The sequence below is a fragment of the Neodiprion lecontei genome, chromosome 1 (assembly GCF_021901455.1).
Source record: "Neodiprion lecontei isolate iyNeoLeco1 chromosome 1, iyNeoLeco1.1, whole genome shotgun sequence".
NCBI lineage: Eukaryota > Metazoa > Arthropoda > Insecta > Hymenoptera > Diprionidae > Neodiprion > Neodiprion lecontei.
The window spans coordinates 17,727,193-17,743,009 of NC_060260.1; the positions used below are offsets into that span (position 1 = coordinate 17,727,193).

General features: G+C 41.5%; 1 protein-coding gene across 2 annotated transcripts in view; it reads right to left on the reverse strand.

Moving 5' to 3' along the window:
* The window catches only part of LOC124295602 (arylsulfatase J), an 846,464-nt gene that overhangs the window by 568,294 nt on the left and 262,353 nt on the right, over window positions 1-15,817 (reverse strand). The window contains exon 3 of one of the 2 annotated variants that reach the window (XM_046746146.1): window positions 4,953-5,165. The exons of the other annotated variant lie outside the window; for it this stretch is intronic. Within the exon in view, the coding sequence (XP_046602102.1) occupies window positions 4,953-5,165 (213 nt within the window). The remainder of the gene's footprint in view (window positions 1-4,952; window positions 5,166-15,817) is intronic. 2 annotated transcript variants of the gene reach the window in all.

Genomic DNA, 15,817 nt, shown 5'->3' on the forward strand with positions numbered 1-15,817 from the left:
ATGAACTGCATCTTGTCATCACTAACTGTCGAAACCAACGAAATTTTAATCATACAACCAATACAGTCACGACCTTCTAACTCACTCAGAGATGTGTCTGTCGGTTCAGATAACGAACGTAAAATTCTGCAATTAAGATGTGATTCTGGGTTTGATGGATTTTTTTTGTATCACAAACAATGAAGAGTTACTCGATCTTGCTAGTGTGACATTTGACACTTTCAATTTATTATTGCAAGTTTTGGAGCAAAACCGATCGAATAATCCAAAAGTATTTAACGATTCAAGGACACCATTGAGAGAGAAGCTATTGTTTTTTTCATGAAAATAAAATGTGGGCTAACGTTTGCAGCATCGAGTGTTCTTTTCAAGCTACATAGAACCACGGTTTCTAGAAATTTTTTTTCTGTATTGCATCAATTAGCAAATTTGTGTAAAAATTTCGTGATTTGGCTCTCTAAAGAAGTCGTTCAGTCGACAATGCCTACGGATTTTAAAGAAAATTACGAAAACTGTCGTGTTATTGTTGATTGCACAGAGTTCAAAGCTGAACAACCTTCTACAGTAGAACATCGCGTTCGCTTATATTCTCAATATAAAAAGAGTTTCACAGTAAAAGTTTTAGTCGGATGTACACCTGACCGTTACATTTCATTAATCTGCAAATATCATAGCGAAAGAACAACTGATGCGCAGATGGATTTTTGGAAGTGGAAGTGGATTTTTAGAATTGCTTGAACCGGGCGATGTAGTGTTAGCTGACAAGGGCTTTCCAGCGGTAAAAACAGCATCAGAGGCAAGTGGCAAAGGAACATTACTTGTAATGCCACCGTTCCTTCATAATGATAATTTTTCCGCTCAAGAAGTTGCTGAAACGTATAAAGTATCTCTGCACAGAATTCATATCGAGCGCATTATTCAAAGAATTCGAATATATAGAATATTCGACAAATTGTCTTTAAGTATGCTACCGCATTGTGACGATATAGTTTTGATGTGTTGTGTTTTGGTAAATTTGCAGTCTGCGATTTTAAAAACGAGTGACGATGAAGAAAGTGTCCAAAAATAAAATTTCGTCTGAAAATTCCTTACATAGCAGCTGTCAAAGGTGTTTAATTCCAGCAAGAATTGTAAAAATATGTATAAATAAAAAGAAACAGGTGTTATCAAATAAACTGCGGAAATATTCTTTGTACCAAGCTGGTTCTCCTATTTCATTTCACATGTTCATTTCGATGTCAAATTACAATTTTAAATAAAACATCGGATAACCGAGTCATAATGTTCTGCTCAATCGTATCACAGTTGCAGACTTGTTGCATTAATAAAATGGTTAGGAACATTTTTTTGTCGCATAACGTTTTTCTTTGGCTCCACAACATTCATAGCATTACGATGATAAATTAAGCTAATTGGGACGATATTTTCATTATCGCTTTCACACAAAGCTTGTAAGTAGTGATCGAAGTAAAATGCATGGAATTTGGATATCAGATGTTTTAAAAATGAATCATCTCGTGGGAGAGTGATAAAGCAGCTTCCCTTTGGTGACTACACAAATAAATCACACTGTGACAATCCTGTTACATACATTTGCATTTGACACTGAGCTGCGTATCATACTGATGCGTTGATTTCAAATCTACATTATTATTTGAATCAACTAAATATGGGACGTTGAAAGTTTCCAAGAGTTCATCGCAAACAGGTACTTTTTAACACGAATGAGGACACTTGATCTCTACTAATTTCGTTATACATCCATCTTCTATCACGACTCCGTCAGGAGACGCACTTAACCATGGCTGAGCTTGTAGAAAAACTGTACCAATGGTGAAAACCTGAACATTCAGTAATGTTTCATATTGCTTTCGGGCGATTTTCTCCATTTTTTGGCCATATTGGGTCGCGGCAAATGATTTAGTGTGAACGATATTTAAAAATGTGTCTATTATTTTTTCAAGATCGCGTTTTGTCCGTGTTTTAATTGCGTGGGCTTTACTACTTGCAGTTATTCTGAGCTTTCTAGTTTTAGACCAATCAAAGCACTCGCTTTGACTTACAGTTTTAATGCACAGTTCGATTATTTCTTGTTCGCTCAATTGAGTATATTTTTCATAAAAACATTTCGCTGAAATGCTTGAAAAGTGGGATTCTTGGAGGTATAATTTACTTCCTTTTGCTCATATCATTAAGTTCAAAATGCAGGTTTCCCAAGATAGCTTATTATTAAATGAAGTCAATTGAGTTACTTTCGTTGTTTTCAAGCTTTCATCACGCGTACCGTCTTTCAGACGCTCTTGAGCAGCTAAGATTAAATTGAGCCAACAAGAGTGCGTTACATCGGATAATTGCGCATCATACGGAAGACAATTTACTGGGTTCAGGACGCTTTCAGCCTTAAAGTGTTCCGTGACGATAATTCTTTTCGCCTATATTTCTTTTCCAAGTTGATTCCGTGAAGGCCTTCCCCATTTTTGGTCTAAGCTAGTTTGTGATGCAGGTCGATCGGTATTGATGTAGCATATTGAAGCGCAAATATGCTTACATTTTCCCCCAGCACCAGTACCGTCAATCTAGAAAAGAAATGAATGTTTATAATCGCTGGAGAATAGATGGCGTATTAAAAAATACGCTCCCAAACATCAATTCATATTAAGTAATTAGATGTGAATACATAAGTACATAACAACAACATTGGTTATCAAATTTTCAAATACCACTATTGTTTTTAATAAATCAGAGATTTTCTAAAAATATTTTACCTCCATTTCGACCTTGTACGGAGGTGAAGTAACGGAAGTCTGACGGATTACATTACATCTTATCACGGTTGACCGTATTTCGTTGAAAAAACATTCTTCCACTTGAACTACGTGCGTTGTGGTGAGGCCGGAACCTTTTTTTATTGTTGCTGGATTGAAATCTATCGAATGTGTTACTGCCTGAAATCCGTCCGTATGCATATATTCATGTCTGTAGACAATTACATAGACATGTTGAGGTTATGCAAGCGATCAACTTTCAATACGAAAATAAGATAAGTACACGGCACTTGGAAAGTAAAAGAGGTACTTACCATTGTACGTAGAAGTCTCAGCTTCGTTTTTTGTCATTAATAAACTTGACACGATCCACTTTTTTTTCTTATTCAAACATTCGCTATTTTATTTGACAACTTCCCATACAAATGAAGGCAACGGCCGGCGTCACGAACGTGCAACGGTTGTTCACAACTGCCACCAGTGGCGCTGCCTACTCGATGCATGGAGCGAAAAGCGTTTCACGCAAACAATGAACTATCAATTTTGAAAAAATTGTTATTTTTCCGAATTCGTCACCGATGATTTCTTTCAGATAGGTCTGACCCTGACGTAGTGCTCAACATAATATAAAGTTTTTTTGATTTCTTTTCAAGCTGTACTGGTTCTCATAAATCGATTAGAAGCAACAGTGGCAACCTGTCCTCCGTAAACCGAGCCTTACGCACGCGGCGTATGCCTGTGTGAAGTTACCTACATTTTGCGGAGCGACCATGTTTGAATAAAATTTTTGTAGAGTATATCATAAAATTCACCTAATCAAACATGATTATTGCAGTTAAACAAACAAAATCCTGACGGAATGACATTGTATTTTGAGTAAAAACGGACAGAACTTCAAATTGCGATGAACGTAGGTGTTGAGAGTAGTGCTCAAATTATTGCAAACTTGGATGAAGCAGGCTCAGATAAAAGACGCTCTACTGTATTGTAACGAGTGCGGATTATCTTGGGCCAGAGCCTATGAGATAAACCCGTTATTGTGCGTTCTTTGTCACTTTATAATGAAAAAGTATGTTTATAATGAACCCCCTCTGATGGGTTAACAGCAGGATCAGCTTATCAGACCCAAAAACCCTGAACAGTCGAACTATACGGACTTAGGTATCACCAAAGCCGCCTTGATATGTGAACAGGCACCTCCGCCCGTTGCTTCCTTCGAAAAGATAAGGGCTTGTTCGGCCGTTGCTTTCAGCTGGAGACAAGTAAGAGAGGCGTATGTCACCTATTCGGAGATACGGGCTCACCAGTACTCCCTTCTAATTGCGAACTCCGAATAAACAGAGTCGCCTGTCTATTTCTGTTGTGGTTTACTGACCCCAAACACTTTCAATCCTTCAGACCAGAGATTACCTTGGCTGGCTGTTGGTTTACTTCCCTTCCCCTCTTCAAGGTGCAACTTCATGCTAGAAACATATGTTTGACAACGAGACAGACGAGTGCATATTCAGAATTTAAAACTGCTTTAATAGCGATAGCACGAATACATTTGATATTGACCGAGGTCGGCGATCTGGTTTATAAAATTAACAATAGAGAACAAAATTATCAAATAAAAATAAAAAAATAATAATAATAATCAAAATTTATCGGTTCTGCTTCTAAGACGGTCCTTACAGTTCAAACGTTTTATATCTTTCCTAACTCTCTTTAGCAGTCCCGGGCTATCGTGGACTCTGATAAATAATATCTATCTCACATTGGAACTAAACGCTTTGCTTGAGGTTCCTCTCCTTAAACTTGAAGCTAAATTCGATAGTGTTCTCTGGACGAGTAACGTTTCGTTTCAACATGACGCAGCTTGGCGCTTTGCCGATCAACTGGTACCCGTTCTTCGTGGTCCTCCAGTTTTATACTCTTCCAGGGCTGTGGTCAGGTTATCTTGTTGACGTCATTTCCCTATTCGTGTGTCCTGCTATGGGTCATCGTCCTGGTATGCGTTGGTCATCGTCCGTCGTCTTTGTTTATTATTTTGGGTTTATGTAGGTCACTGTCGATGTCGATGCTGGTCTCGATCAGCTGTCCGTTACAGTTGTTGTCGTGATTTGTGTATGTTACGGGCATTGTTGATATATTGCGTTCTTGAACAGCTGTCCGTTACAGTATATTAAAACTATGACATATACTCACATCCTCCATAGCTGTATGATCGTTATAATCTTGATGGCCTGTCCAGTAACCTGTATGACTACGAAAGCCTCTGAAAGTTGGCGTATATTTTTTCTTGTAGCAGCCCAAGTGCCACTTCCCAACTATGTGATTTGCATAGCCCAATTCTTCAAGGTACTGGGGAAGTAACTTCTGATTCAGTGGCAGACCTCTGGGCTCAGCACCAAAGAGTACCTTTGAAGCATCACAGATGAATTGAAAATCAAATTTACTTGTTAAAATACGTGCATTAAAAGCTCAATTTCGGAGCCTGTCAAACGAGCGGAATCCAATGAAAACAACATAGTAAAAAACACGTTTATTGCACGAAAAAATTGTGAATAAATGGTGTACGCATAAAAAATGAAAGTGAATCCATCCACTAGTATTCCATACACGTTTTGTAAACCTAGCTTTCACCATAAAAAAAATGCGTATAATACACGAATTTTTCGAAATGTCTAACGTACGTGTTGTATATGTCATGCGAATATTACGCAACGATTATATGTATATTCATACGTTTATTCAAAACAGAGAATTGCGTTATAATTGATAACAACAATGGTGAGTGCGGGGGTTAACGTTATATTAAATTTATGTATAAACAAAATTAGGCGTGCGTTACGCCGGGAAGCAGTATTGATTCTGCTCACACGGCCTCTCGTCGGGCTCGGCGACAATGCATATAAAGTGCATATAATCGCGTAATTTGAGCACTGCTGCCGATAAGGAAGCCAAGCGCGCAAAGCGGGCTACGCTGCACGATGAATTTCGTACTCATTTAAATGATCCCCGGCATGTTCCTACGAGAGGACATAAAACTGTTACATTCTATGACAAATGTTCCAGCTCTATCACATCCCCCGACGAAGACAAAGGCGCGTCTCTGCGGCTTTTGATTTCTCGTAGGATTCTTTCGTTACGTTTGGCCTGTTCCTCAATCTTGCGTTTTAATTTCCTTCGTTCTACTACTTCCAAAGCAGAGGGATTCCTTTGGCAACAATATCCGGTGAACGCCGAAATATAGGTGGGTATATTAAATTTCCACAGCAAAAGTAGAAAAGACAAGACGGATATCGTTCCAGAAATGGCAGCTATTGATGGGATCCCTATACCTTTGAAGTTAGCTCATGTATTGTTGACCCGAAGGGTTGCTTCGTTATTCGCGAGGACACTCTCAAGGTCTAAAATGGTTTGTCCTTGATCCTTGAGGGTATCCAAGTTAATCACGTGATGCAATACAATTTCCCGGCCTGTTACAAATTTGTTTAGCGGGGAAATGGTATCTGCATGTATTTCTGTTAATTGAGAAGTCATATGTTCTACGATTGATTTGACTCGCGTTTTCAGAGTTTGAAGTTCACAGCTCTGATTCGTGGATATCAGGGATAGCTTGGTGATTTGAATAATAAAAGTCTGCATTGAAGCGCATGTTATGGTTACCTCAATTGGCTTCGAAGGTAAGATTATTTGCGATCCCTGCGTTCATATGTAAGCAATATCTGTGACGAGAAAACGACTCAGGGTGCATCCTCGTGGTATGGGATCGGTTATTTTCTCACAAAGTTCAATAGTATCGTTGCGATGTCCCAAATCACGGTAATCACCAATGAAATAATCGGTTATCTGTTTCAATTGAAAAAATGTGACTTCTCTTATAAAATTCTTACGTACTAATTTCAAAGCATATGTTGGGTTAAGTGTTACATAAGTGTGATTTATTCTTACGGGTACCGGGGTATTATGAATTATTACCCAAGGTTCCTTTTCTAAGTAAGGCACTGTGAGTATATAGATAAGTTTGCCTTTATCTGTGGTTGTAGTTAAATCACTTATTTTAATAAACTTCGCGTAATTTTCCTCCTTCATAGGTATTAGTGTCTTTTTGTCATTGGCGTCGAAAGCTTGGAGAGCTGTCATAAGCTCCTTTGGAGTAAGGAGGGTGTTATCGATGATACCATGCCTTCCTAATTGCACGGCAGTCATTACCAGATCGATTAGTCGTTGCAGTTCCCTAAATTCAAATAAACTTAGAGTTATAGCTTCCATGTATTCCTGATAATCAAGCGTTTCGTTACCTTTTATTTTTAATGATTCTAATCGTCCCCATACAGTTTCCAAAGAGTGTTTAAGTTTGAGCTGATTTGTATTCAAGATATTAATTTGGACTTGATTGATGTGCAAGGACTTTGTTACAACAAGATTTAGAGTGTCCGTTACATTTTTTAGTGAGGCTAGATTCCCATTAATTATTTCCAAATCATACGCTTTAGCAGTTCCATAGATTGATTTTTGGATTGTTCCTAAAAAGGTAAACATTCCTCTTTCCGGTCTGATGTTTGGCGTGAGATAAGATTTCCTTAGGGGATACATTTCATTTGCCAGGCCCGTCAGAAGGACATGTTTTCCAAATACCGCCTCAACTTCGCGCGAGGCTTCGTAAGTAACATCGCTCGACGCGAGCGCTTTCGGAGTACTTGTTTTGGTTCCGTGGGATTGAGATTCCTTTAATTTAGAGGGGCGGCGCGTCATTTGAAGAATAGGCGCACCCAAGTCTAAAATGACTTCCAAAATATTATTGTGTGACGAGGCACGGGCAAATTCTAAATCTAAAGCGTTCAGGGTGGACTGGGCGAGGGATCGCTGACCAGGATTCCAATGGTCCAGATAGGTATCCCGTATCGTCTGGAGGCGTCCGAGTTTGCTGTGGATGTCGAGTAATGGTTTGGTGAACCCACTTGCGTCAATGGATTGGAATATCTTCCATCTTTCCTGGTACATGTATACTTTGCCCACTTCCTCCTGGAGTAAAGTCCCATTGATAACTGAGACATCGAAGTAGGCGAGGGATAGAATGCTACACCTATAACAAAAGAAACTAAGACTCTATTCCGTGGAGATCCAATCGTTACCCTGAACCCGTTTTAGTTTAATTCTAGGGATTGGATGGTTTTCCCTTGGTCCGGTGTCGTATTCGTAGTACGGTTTGGCATTATTCAGATGGGTCTTCCAATAAGATGCCGTGGAATCATCCACGGTTTTCTTGTAAGTGATATTTCCTTTTTGTTCGTTAATCTCGCCGACGACGAATGGTCCATTCCAAATCCTCTCCAAGGCGTTCTGTCGCGTATGGTTCTTGATCATTACTTCATCTCCCACTTGATATAAAGGAGTTTGTCGTCGTGTTCCTTGGTCCACTTGTTTTTGGTTTTTCTCTCTGGATTTGGTAAGCCAGACCAGAGCTTTCTCGAACCGTTCCTCCCATTTTCGTATCCACAACATTTTCTTACTAATTACGGTTTCCAATCGGTTTTCGCGAAAACCGTCAGGATTGTTGGCTTCATGACAGAACATGAGGTTGTGAGGCGTTTCACCTGTTGATTGATGAACGGAAGTGTTATAGGCACGTGCCATTTCTGTTAAAACCTTGTCCCAAGTGTGTACTCTCTCTTTGCAGGCAGTTCGAATATAGTCTTTCAAGACTCTATGCATTCGTTCTATAGAGCCGTTCGACTGCGGGTGATATGCAGGCGTGGTGATATGTTTGATATTATAGTGTTCGAGAAAGAAATCGGTCTGCTCGTTACAAAACTCCTTTCCCATGTCCGTCAGGATTACTTTGGGGCACCCGAAGTTACCTATCCAGTACTCTGATAGAGCCTTGATAACTTCTGTCGCGGTTTTGTTCGTAAGTGGGGCACATTTAATGAATTGAGTTATTGAATCCTGCATCGTGAGGATATATCGGTGTTTATTCCAAGATTCGACCAGAGGTCCGACGATATCTATTGAAATTTGATCATTAGGTTTTTCAGCAAAGGTTTCGGAAAGAATAGCGGGTGATTTTATTTATATCCTTTCCTTGTTATACATCTGACACGTGGGGCATGCCTGGATAAAGGAATTGAATTCATTCTCCATACGTGACCATACGGCCGTTTCTTTTACTCGGTCAATTGTTTTTGCTAGGCCGAAGTGTCCATTGATGTCGTTGTGAGCGCTGGCCATGATTTCTCTCTGTTGCTGTTTGTTAGGCACATCCTTTCCTGTCAAGCAAAATGATATGTCTGCACCTGAGTCCTGACGTATCCTCTTGAGATCTTCGATGATCGAATTGTTTTCTTCTTTGGTGGTTTTCTCAGGGTCAATCCAGAAGTATATTTTTTCGTACCTTTTCGGATGAATGTAGTTTCTGAGTTTCTCACGTCTATCAGTCTGATTCTTTGGTATAATCAGGGTGTTGTCAGAGGCATCCTTTTCTTTAAGGGTAATCTTCACCCATTTGCCGTCCTCCCCTTTTCGATTTCGGTTGGGAACGAGTTTGATGTGAGATTTTGTTCTGCCTGTTGTGAGTGACAATCTCTCGATGTCAATATGGCGTGCGGCGATATGGTGGACCCACTTGAGATTCCTATCAATGGGTGTGATTTCGTATAGTCCCTTTTCCAATTCGGTGAGTTTTCCGAAGATCTCTTCCTTTGTGCGAAAGACTCTAGACAACTTATCCGCTACTACGTTCCTTTTTCCCGAAACATGTTCTATCAGGAATGAGTATTTCTCCAATCTTAGTCTCCAACGCAGCAGGCGTTGACTGGGGTCTACGCAATTTTTCAGCCATACGAGTGCACGATGATCGGTGCGGATGATGGAGGGTTTATCTGGTGTATTGAGCAAATATACTCTCAGCCTCTTGACGGCCCATACAACAGCAAGCATCTCCTTCTCTGTCGTGCTGTAATTCCTTTCCGCATCATTCAGGGTTCGAGATAAGAAATATATGGGGTGGCCGTCTTGAGATAGTACCGCTCCAATTCCATCGTTTGACGCGTCGGTGGTTACGACGTATTGTTTAGCTGGGTCTGATCTCACAAGTATCGGTGGTGTGACCAACTTTTCTTTCAGGGTTTCGAAGGCTTCTTGGCAGGCTGCTGACCACTCCCATGAGTTGTCCTTTTGTGTTAACTTTGTTCATGGTTTCGCTAACATTGAATAGTTTTGTATGAACTTCCGGTAATACCCCGTAAAACCAAGGAAGGATCGAATCGTCTTAACGTTGACTGGAACGGGTAATTGTTGTATCGCTCTGGTCTTTTCCGGATCTGGTTTGCTCGCTTCGTCAGTGATGACATATCCGAGGTATCTCACTCCAGTCTTCATGAAGGCGCACTTCTCTGGCTGGAGTTTCAGGTTACATTGTCTTAAACGCTGAAATACGGTTCTTACATTTCGATGGTGTTCTTCCTCCGTTTCACCAAAAATTATAACGTCATCAATGTAGACGCAACAGATCTTCTGATTCAATCCTCTCAGCGCATCGTTCATCATGCGTTGGAAGGTCGCAGGAGCGTTCTGTAATCCTAACGGCATTCGTTGGTATTCGAAACGCCCGTCGGGGGTTGAGAAGGCAGTGTTACGTCCAGCATACCACTTCTCTCTATTTTTCCTACTCGCTAACTCTCCCACAGTTCTTACATTAATCTCATGGTCTCTGTCCTGTCCTCTTATCTCTACGTAGTCTCACGCTATTCACTATCGCGCTCACTCATCAAATTCCATTTCCTACTCCTAGCATTGTCACACCTTTACTGCACCCGTACGTTTCACGTCTCGAGGGACACTCCTATTCTAACTCTCAACAACGTCACATCTAGACTTCTTACATAGCTTCATACAGCACACTTCGTTTTTACCGCCATCTGAGCTTCCTCGAAATAAATATATGAGTAATATCTCAAACAAACCCTACGTTATTCAATCCTCATCCTGATTTCCGGTTGACCTAAAACGTAAAAGCGAAGCCAACCAGTTTACTCTTACCGCTCAGGAGTAACTCTACTCACGGACGTAACATTGGTGGCAGCGGTGGCCTTCGCTTTCCGGAAATCCGGAAACAGAGTGTAGATACTGCAAGAAGGCAGGTCATAGTATAGGAGAGTGCAGAACGAGGCAGCGCAACAACACAACTTGCACGCAGTGTGGTCGCAAAGGCCACTCAAACGATAAGTGCCGCTCAAATCGGTCCCAATATCCCCATAATCCAAAAATCCACCAAGGTTCAAGAGTTTTCCAAAATAACACTAACCGTCAACAACAGAACAATCCCAATACCCAATATCGAGCAAGAGACCCGACAAACCAACCTTGAGACCAGTTGCGAAATGAGAGTCAACGCTCACAACAGTATAACACACCAAATCCTTCACGATCAAACTTCAGGGTTAATTACGTAACACAAGACTACCCGAACGAGAATTGCGATGCAGGCGTCCACCCGGAAGTTTCATACGAAGCAAAGCAACATCGCGAATATTCAGGCAACGCGAGCCATTTAAACGAGTTCAGGGACGGCCGCGCGGACGCATCGACCTCCCTCAAACCGGAGCAGCGTCCAAACCAAACGTCAGCTCCGTACAAATAGAATCTGGCCCTCCACAGATTCGAACACAATGCCCGCAGTCTTTGAATGGGTACGTGACACTAATAATAGATACTAGCGCTAATATTAATTTGTTAAAGATCGATAAAATCGACCCAAGAGTCCACGTCACAAAGACGGACATTAGGCAGATTTCAGGGATAACGGAAGAATCCATCAGAACAATAGAAAGTCTCTACATCGAGTTAGCTAACACAAGCCACGAATTCCATCTTGTCGATAACTCCTTCCCTATCATCGAAGACGGTATACTAAATGCAGACTTTTTACTTTCGGAAGAGGCGACGATCTGTTTAAAAAAAAACTACCTTATCTCTCGAGAAACCGGCGTTATTCCCTTTAACAGGCATAGAACCAACACAAAAACACGACCGCGTATCCTCATAACATCTGTTACACAAACACCGAAGGTTCGAATAACCACAGGTGAACTCACACGACAACCCAGCACATTTATAGTTGACACCGGTGCTGATGTAAACATAATTAAACTCGAAGCAATACATCCGCATGTTCCGTGTAAATGACTCGAAGGTCAGATTCACGTTACCAGTGCTATACATGAGCCAATAAAAGTAGTAGGAACAACTAGCATTCGAATCGGTGACAACCTTCATATATTCCATATGGTCGACGATCTGTTTCCGATACAAGAAGACGGAATCTTAGGATCGATATTTTTACGGAACGGAAATGCAACGACATCTTTCGATACAGAAAAAATAATACCGAACAATACTAGCAAACCATTCAAACTCCTCAACGAAGACTACATATTGATACCACCACGAACGGCTCAGGTGATTGCACTCAAAATTGCGAATCCCTCGGTAAAAACGGGATTCATAGAACAGTTGGAAGTAGGCGCTGAAATATTCCTAGGACAGGCCCTGATTACCAACCAACAAGGGTTTGCTCACGTCTATGCAATAAATTCCAACGAATCAGCTGTGTAAATAAGAAGACCAGTCGTAACACTAGAAGAGGTCGATGAACTCGCGAGCACCGCTACGCTCAGTGCAAAAACACACCTAACGCATACAAGTACTGCAAGCAGCGGACAGGTCTTACTAGCACTGGTCTTACACAGAAAAAAAAAGGATCAAGAATCGCGTTCTTCCCACATCCCCAAATTATGATTCGAGACGCCTTGAGATTTTGAAAGAAAACTTACGATTGGACCATTTGAACGACGAAGAAAAACAATCAATAGTTGAACTTGCTATCGAATTCAACCATTTATTTTTCCTCCCAGGTGACACCCTGAAACATACAAACTTAGTCAGCCATACGATCCCTACTACCAATGACGCACCAATTCATACCAAACAATACAGAAACCCAAGAGTACACAAAGACGAAATACAAAAACAAGTGACCAAACTCCTTGATCAGAACATTATCACACATTCTTCATCTCCTTACAATTCTCCGGTCTGGATCATCCCCAAGAAATCAGATGGTAGCGGCGAAAAGAAGTGGCGAATGGTCATTGACTTCCGGAAACTGAACGAAAAAACCATTGGCGACGCTTACCCGCTACCAAATATCGTTGATATCCTAGATCAGCTAGGCTCCGCAAAATATTTCTCAACGTTCGACCTGGCTTCCGGGTTCCACCAAATTCCAATGCATCCCGATCACAGCGCAAAGACCGCTTTTTCGACTCCTCACGGCCATTTCGAGTATACTAGAATGCCATTTGGCTTAAAAAATGAGCCATCCACCTTTCAACGTCTAATAGATCAGGTTCTATCGGAATTACAGGGTACAGATATGTTTGTCTATTTGGATGATATAGTCATTCACTCCCGATCCTTGGAGGAGCACGAAACCAAATTTCGGAAACTCATGAAGAGATTGTCTGATGCAGAACTAACCCTGCAGCCAGATAAATGTGAATTTCTGCGTAAAGAAGTAGCATACCTAGGTCACGTTATCACTCGAAATGGATTGAAACCTAATCCGGAGAAGATATCAGCAATAAAGAACTACCCAGTTCCCAAGAATCCTAAACAGATTAAACAATTTTTAGGCTTGATAGGCTACTACCGAAGATTCATTCCTAACCTTTCAAAAATTGCTAGACCTATTAATAATTTGCTGAAGAAGAATAGCCCTTTCCTATGGACAGCAGAACATCAATTTGTGTTCGAAACACTACGCGATAGTCTGTGTCAAGAACCGATACTGCAGTATCCAGACTTCGAAAAACCCTCCGTCCTAACAACCGACGCTTCAAAGTATGCAATAGGAGCAATACTTAGTCAAGACAAAGATGGCGAAGATTGACCAATCGCGTATGCATCGAGGGTGTTACAAAAGCCCGAAATCAATTACTCGGTGTCCAAAAAAGAATTCTTAGCAGTCGTTTATGCCGTCAAACATTTTCGTCCTTATCTTTACGGTAGAACCTTCACCCTGGTAACAGACGACGAACCACTAAAGTGGATCAAAAACCTACGGGACCCGACTTCTCGTTTAATACACTGAAGACTGAAGTTGGACGAATATTCGTACGTCACAAAACATGAAAAAGGAATAGCGAACTCCAACGCAGACGCGCTTTCCAGAAATCCACCTGTCGACTCTTTCCGAATTCTACCTATTACCTCAAAACGGCCACGACCCGATACAGAATGCTCATCTACTGACGCCCACAAGCGCGCCAAAGTAGCTCACCAATACCCAGCACGTGCTCGCGAACCAGATACGCTATCTTCATCTACCGGCGCTCACAAGCGAATGAAACATGTAGACCAGCACCCAATACGAGCGTGTGGATCTGCACACGAATCCACCAGCCCTTCCCCACGAAGACGAAACAAAGCGTTACAAGACACTTCGACTTCCACTGTTACCTCTGACTCAAGTGCCAGTATGACTGACAATAACAGCGCAACGGAGGCACCGATCGTAGTCAATAAAACGATCAAGCAAACTACGGAACGAGTTCAACCACTCACCTCATCCAAATCAAACCAAAACTCCGGTAAGCCCCAGGGTCGTAGTGTTAAAACACGTGAAGAACAGTCCGACACACTGAATAAGCCGACACCAGAAGCCACTACCAGTAAAGGACGAAATTACGCCCCTCGATTCACGGAATTCGTAACAGATCTTAACCACCTACCATCAACGCATAGTAAATTTATTCAAGAGATACGCGCCAATCTCCTCGACAGACAAGATAACCTAGCCCACTGCATCTCGGCAGACTGCAAGACATCACGAGGAGTCGCGGGACAACTAATCAATAGGAAAATAATCACCCGAGATCAACTACGACAACTAGACCCTGAAGTAACGAACGTATTGACACTGCTACATGGTAACCGCCTCATTTACAATCTAGTAACCAAAAAATACCACTACCAGAAACGAACTGAAGAAACACTGTTCAACGCCCTAGTAAATCTAAAGAATTGCTTAGAACAAGACAAAGTCAAATCGCTCTCGATTCCAAGACTAGGCTGCAGCTTAGATAAGTTAGACTGGAACCTTGTTAATCGGATGATCCATTACATATTTAAAGACTCCGACATAACGATCACCATTTGTAATTATCAAAACCCGAATTATGACTCGACATCTTCTGAATCTAAAGCAGACGCATCAACACCCAGAATCCCTGCTCCCCCTTCAACTCGTCGGCCAATGCGTCGGACCGGCACTAGGTCAGCTCCAAGACATGCTCCGGTTTCTACTCCCTCGCGCTACCCAACTGATATCTCGGAGAGTGACTCCGTGACACATGATCCGGAGTCAGCTGTTGAAGACACGGATAGCGATGCCTCCGTTGTACCTACGGCAACGCTACCACCTTCATGCTCACAACGTCGCGACAATCCCGAAGAGCGAAAACCGGACCGCCCCCATATTGACAATGACAACTTTTGTTGCTTAGATTACTTCATACAAAATCAAAATGACATATTACCAAAACCCAACGTAACCGAAACTAATGACGGACTTCTTATGTTGTGCGACAATTACGCTCATTTCGTATCAGCTAATTGTGGTTGGACAGAAGGACTAGAAAAACAGTTGATAGACGGAAATCTAATAAGCATGGAATCCTTTCAAAACCAGAATCCAGAAATATCCGACGTAATTAAAACTCGGTTGGAAAACAACAAATACATTTTTACCCTCGTAGTGAAACCACGACAATCAGGCCCGGGCAGACTTGACGACATTTTCTACACGTTAGTTAACTTGAGGATTATCTTGTCCGGACTAGACATTCGGTCCATATCATTCCCCATGTCAGGACCAGGAGTATCTATCTTCAAAAAACTCATTTATCACATTTTTGCGGATTGAGACATTCGAGTAACACTTTGTAGAAATACTACAATTAAACCAGACGAACGATTACGCGAAGACATGATCAAAGAGTACCACG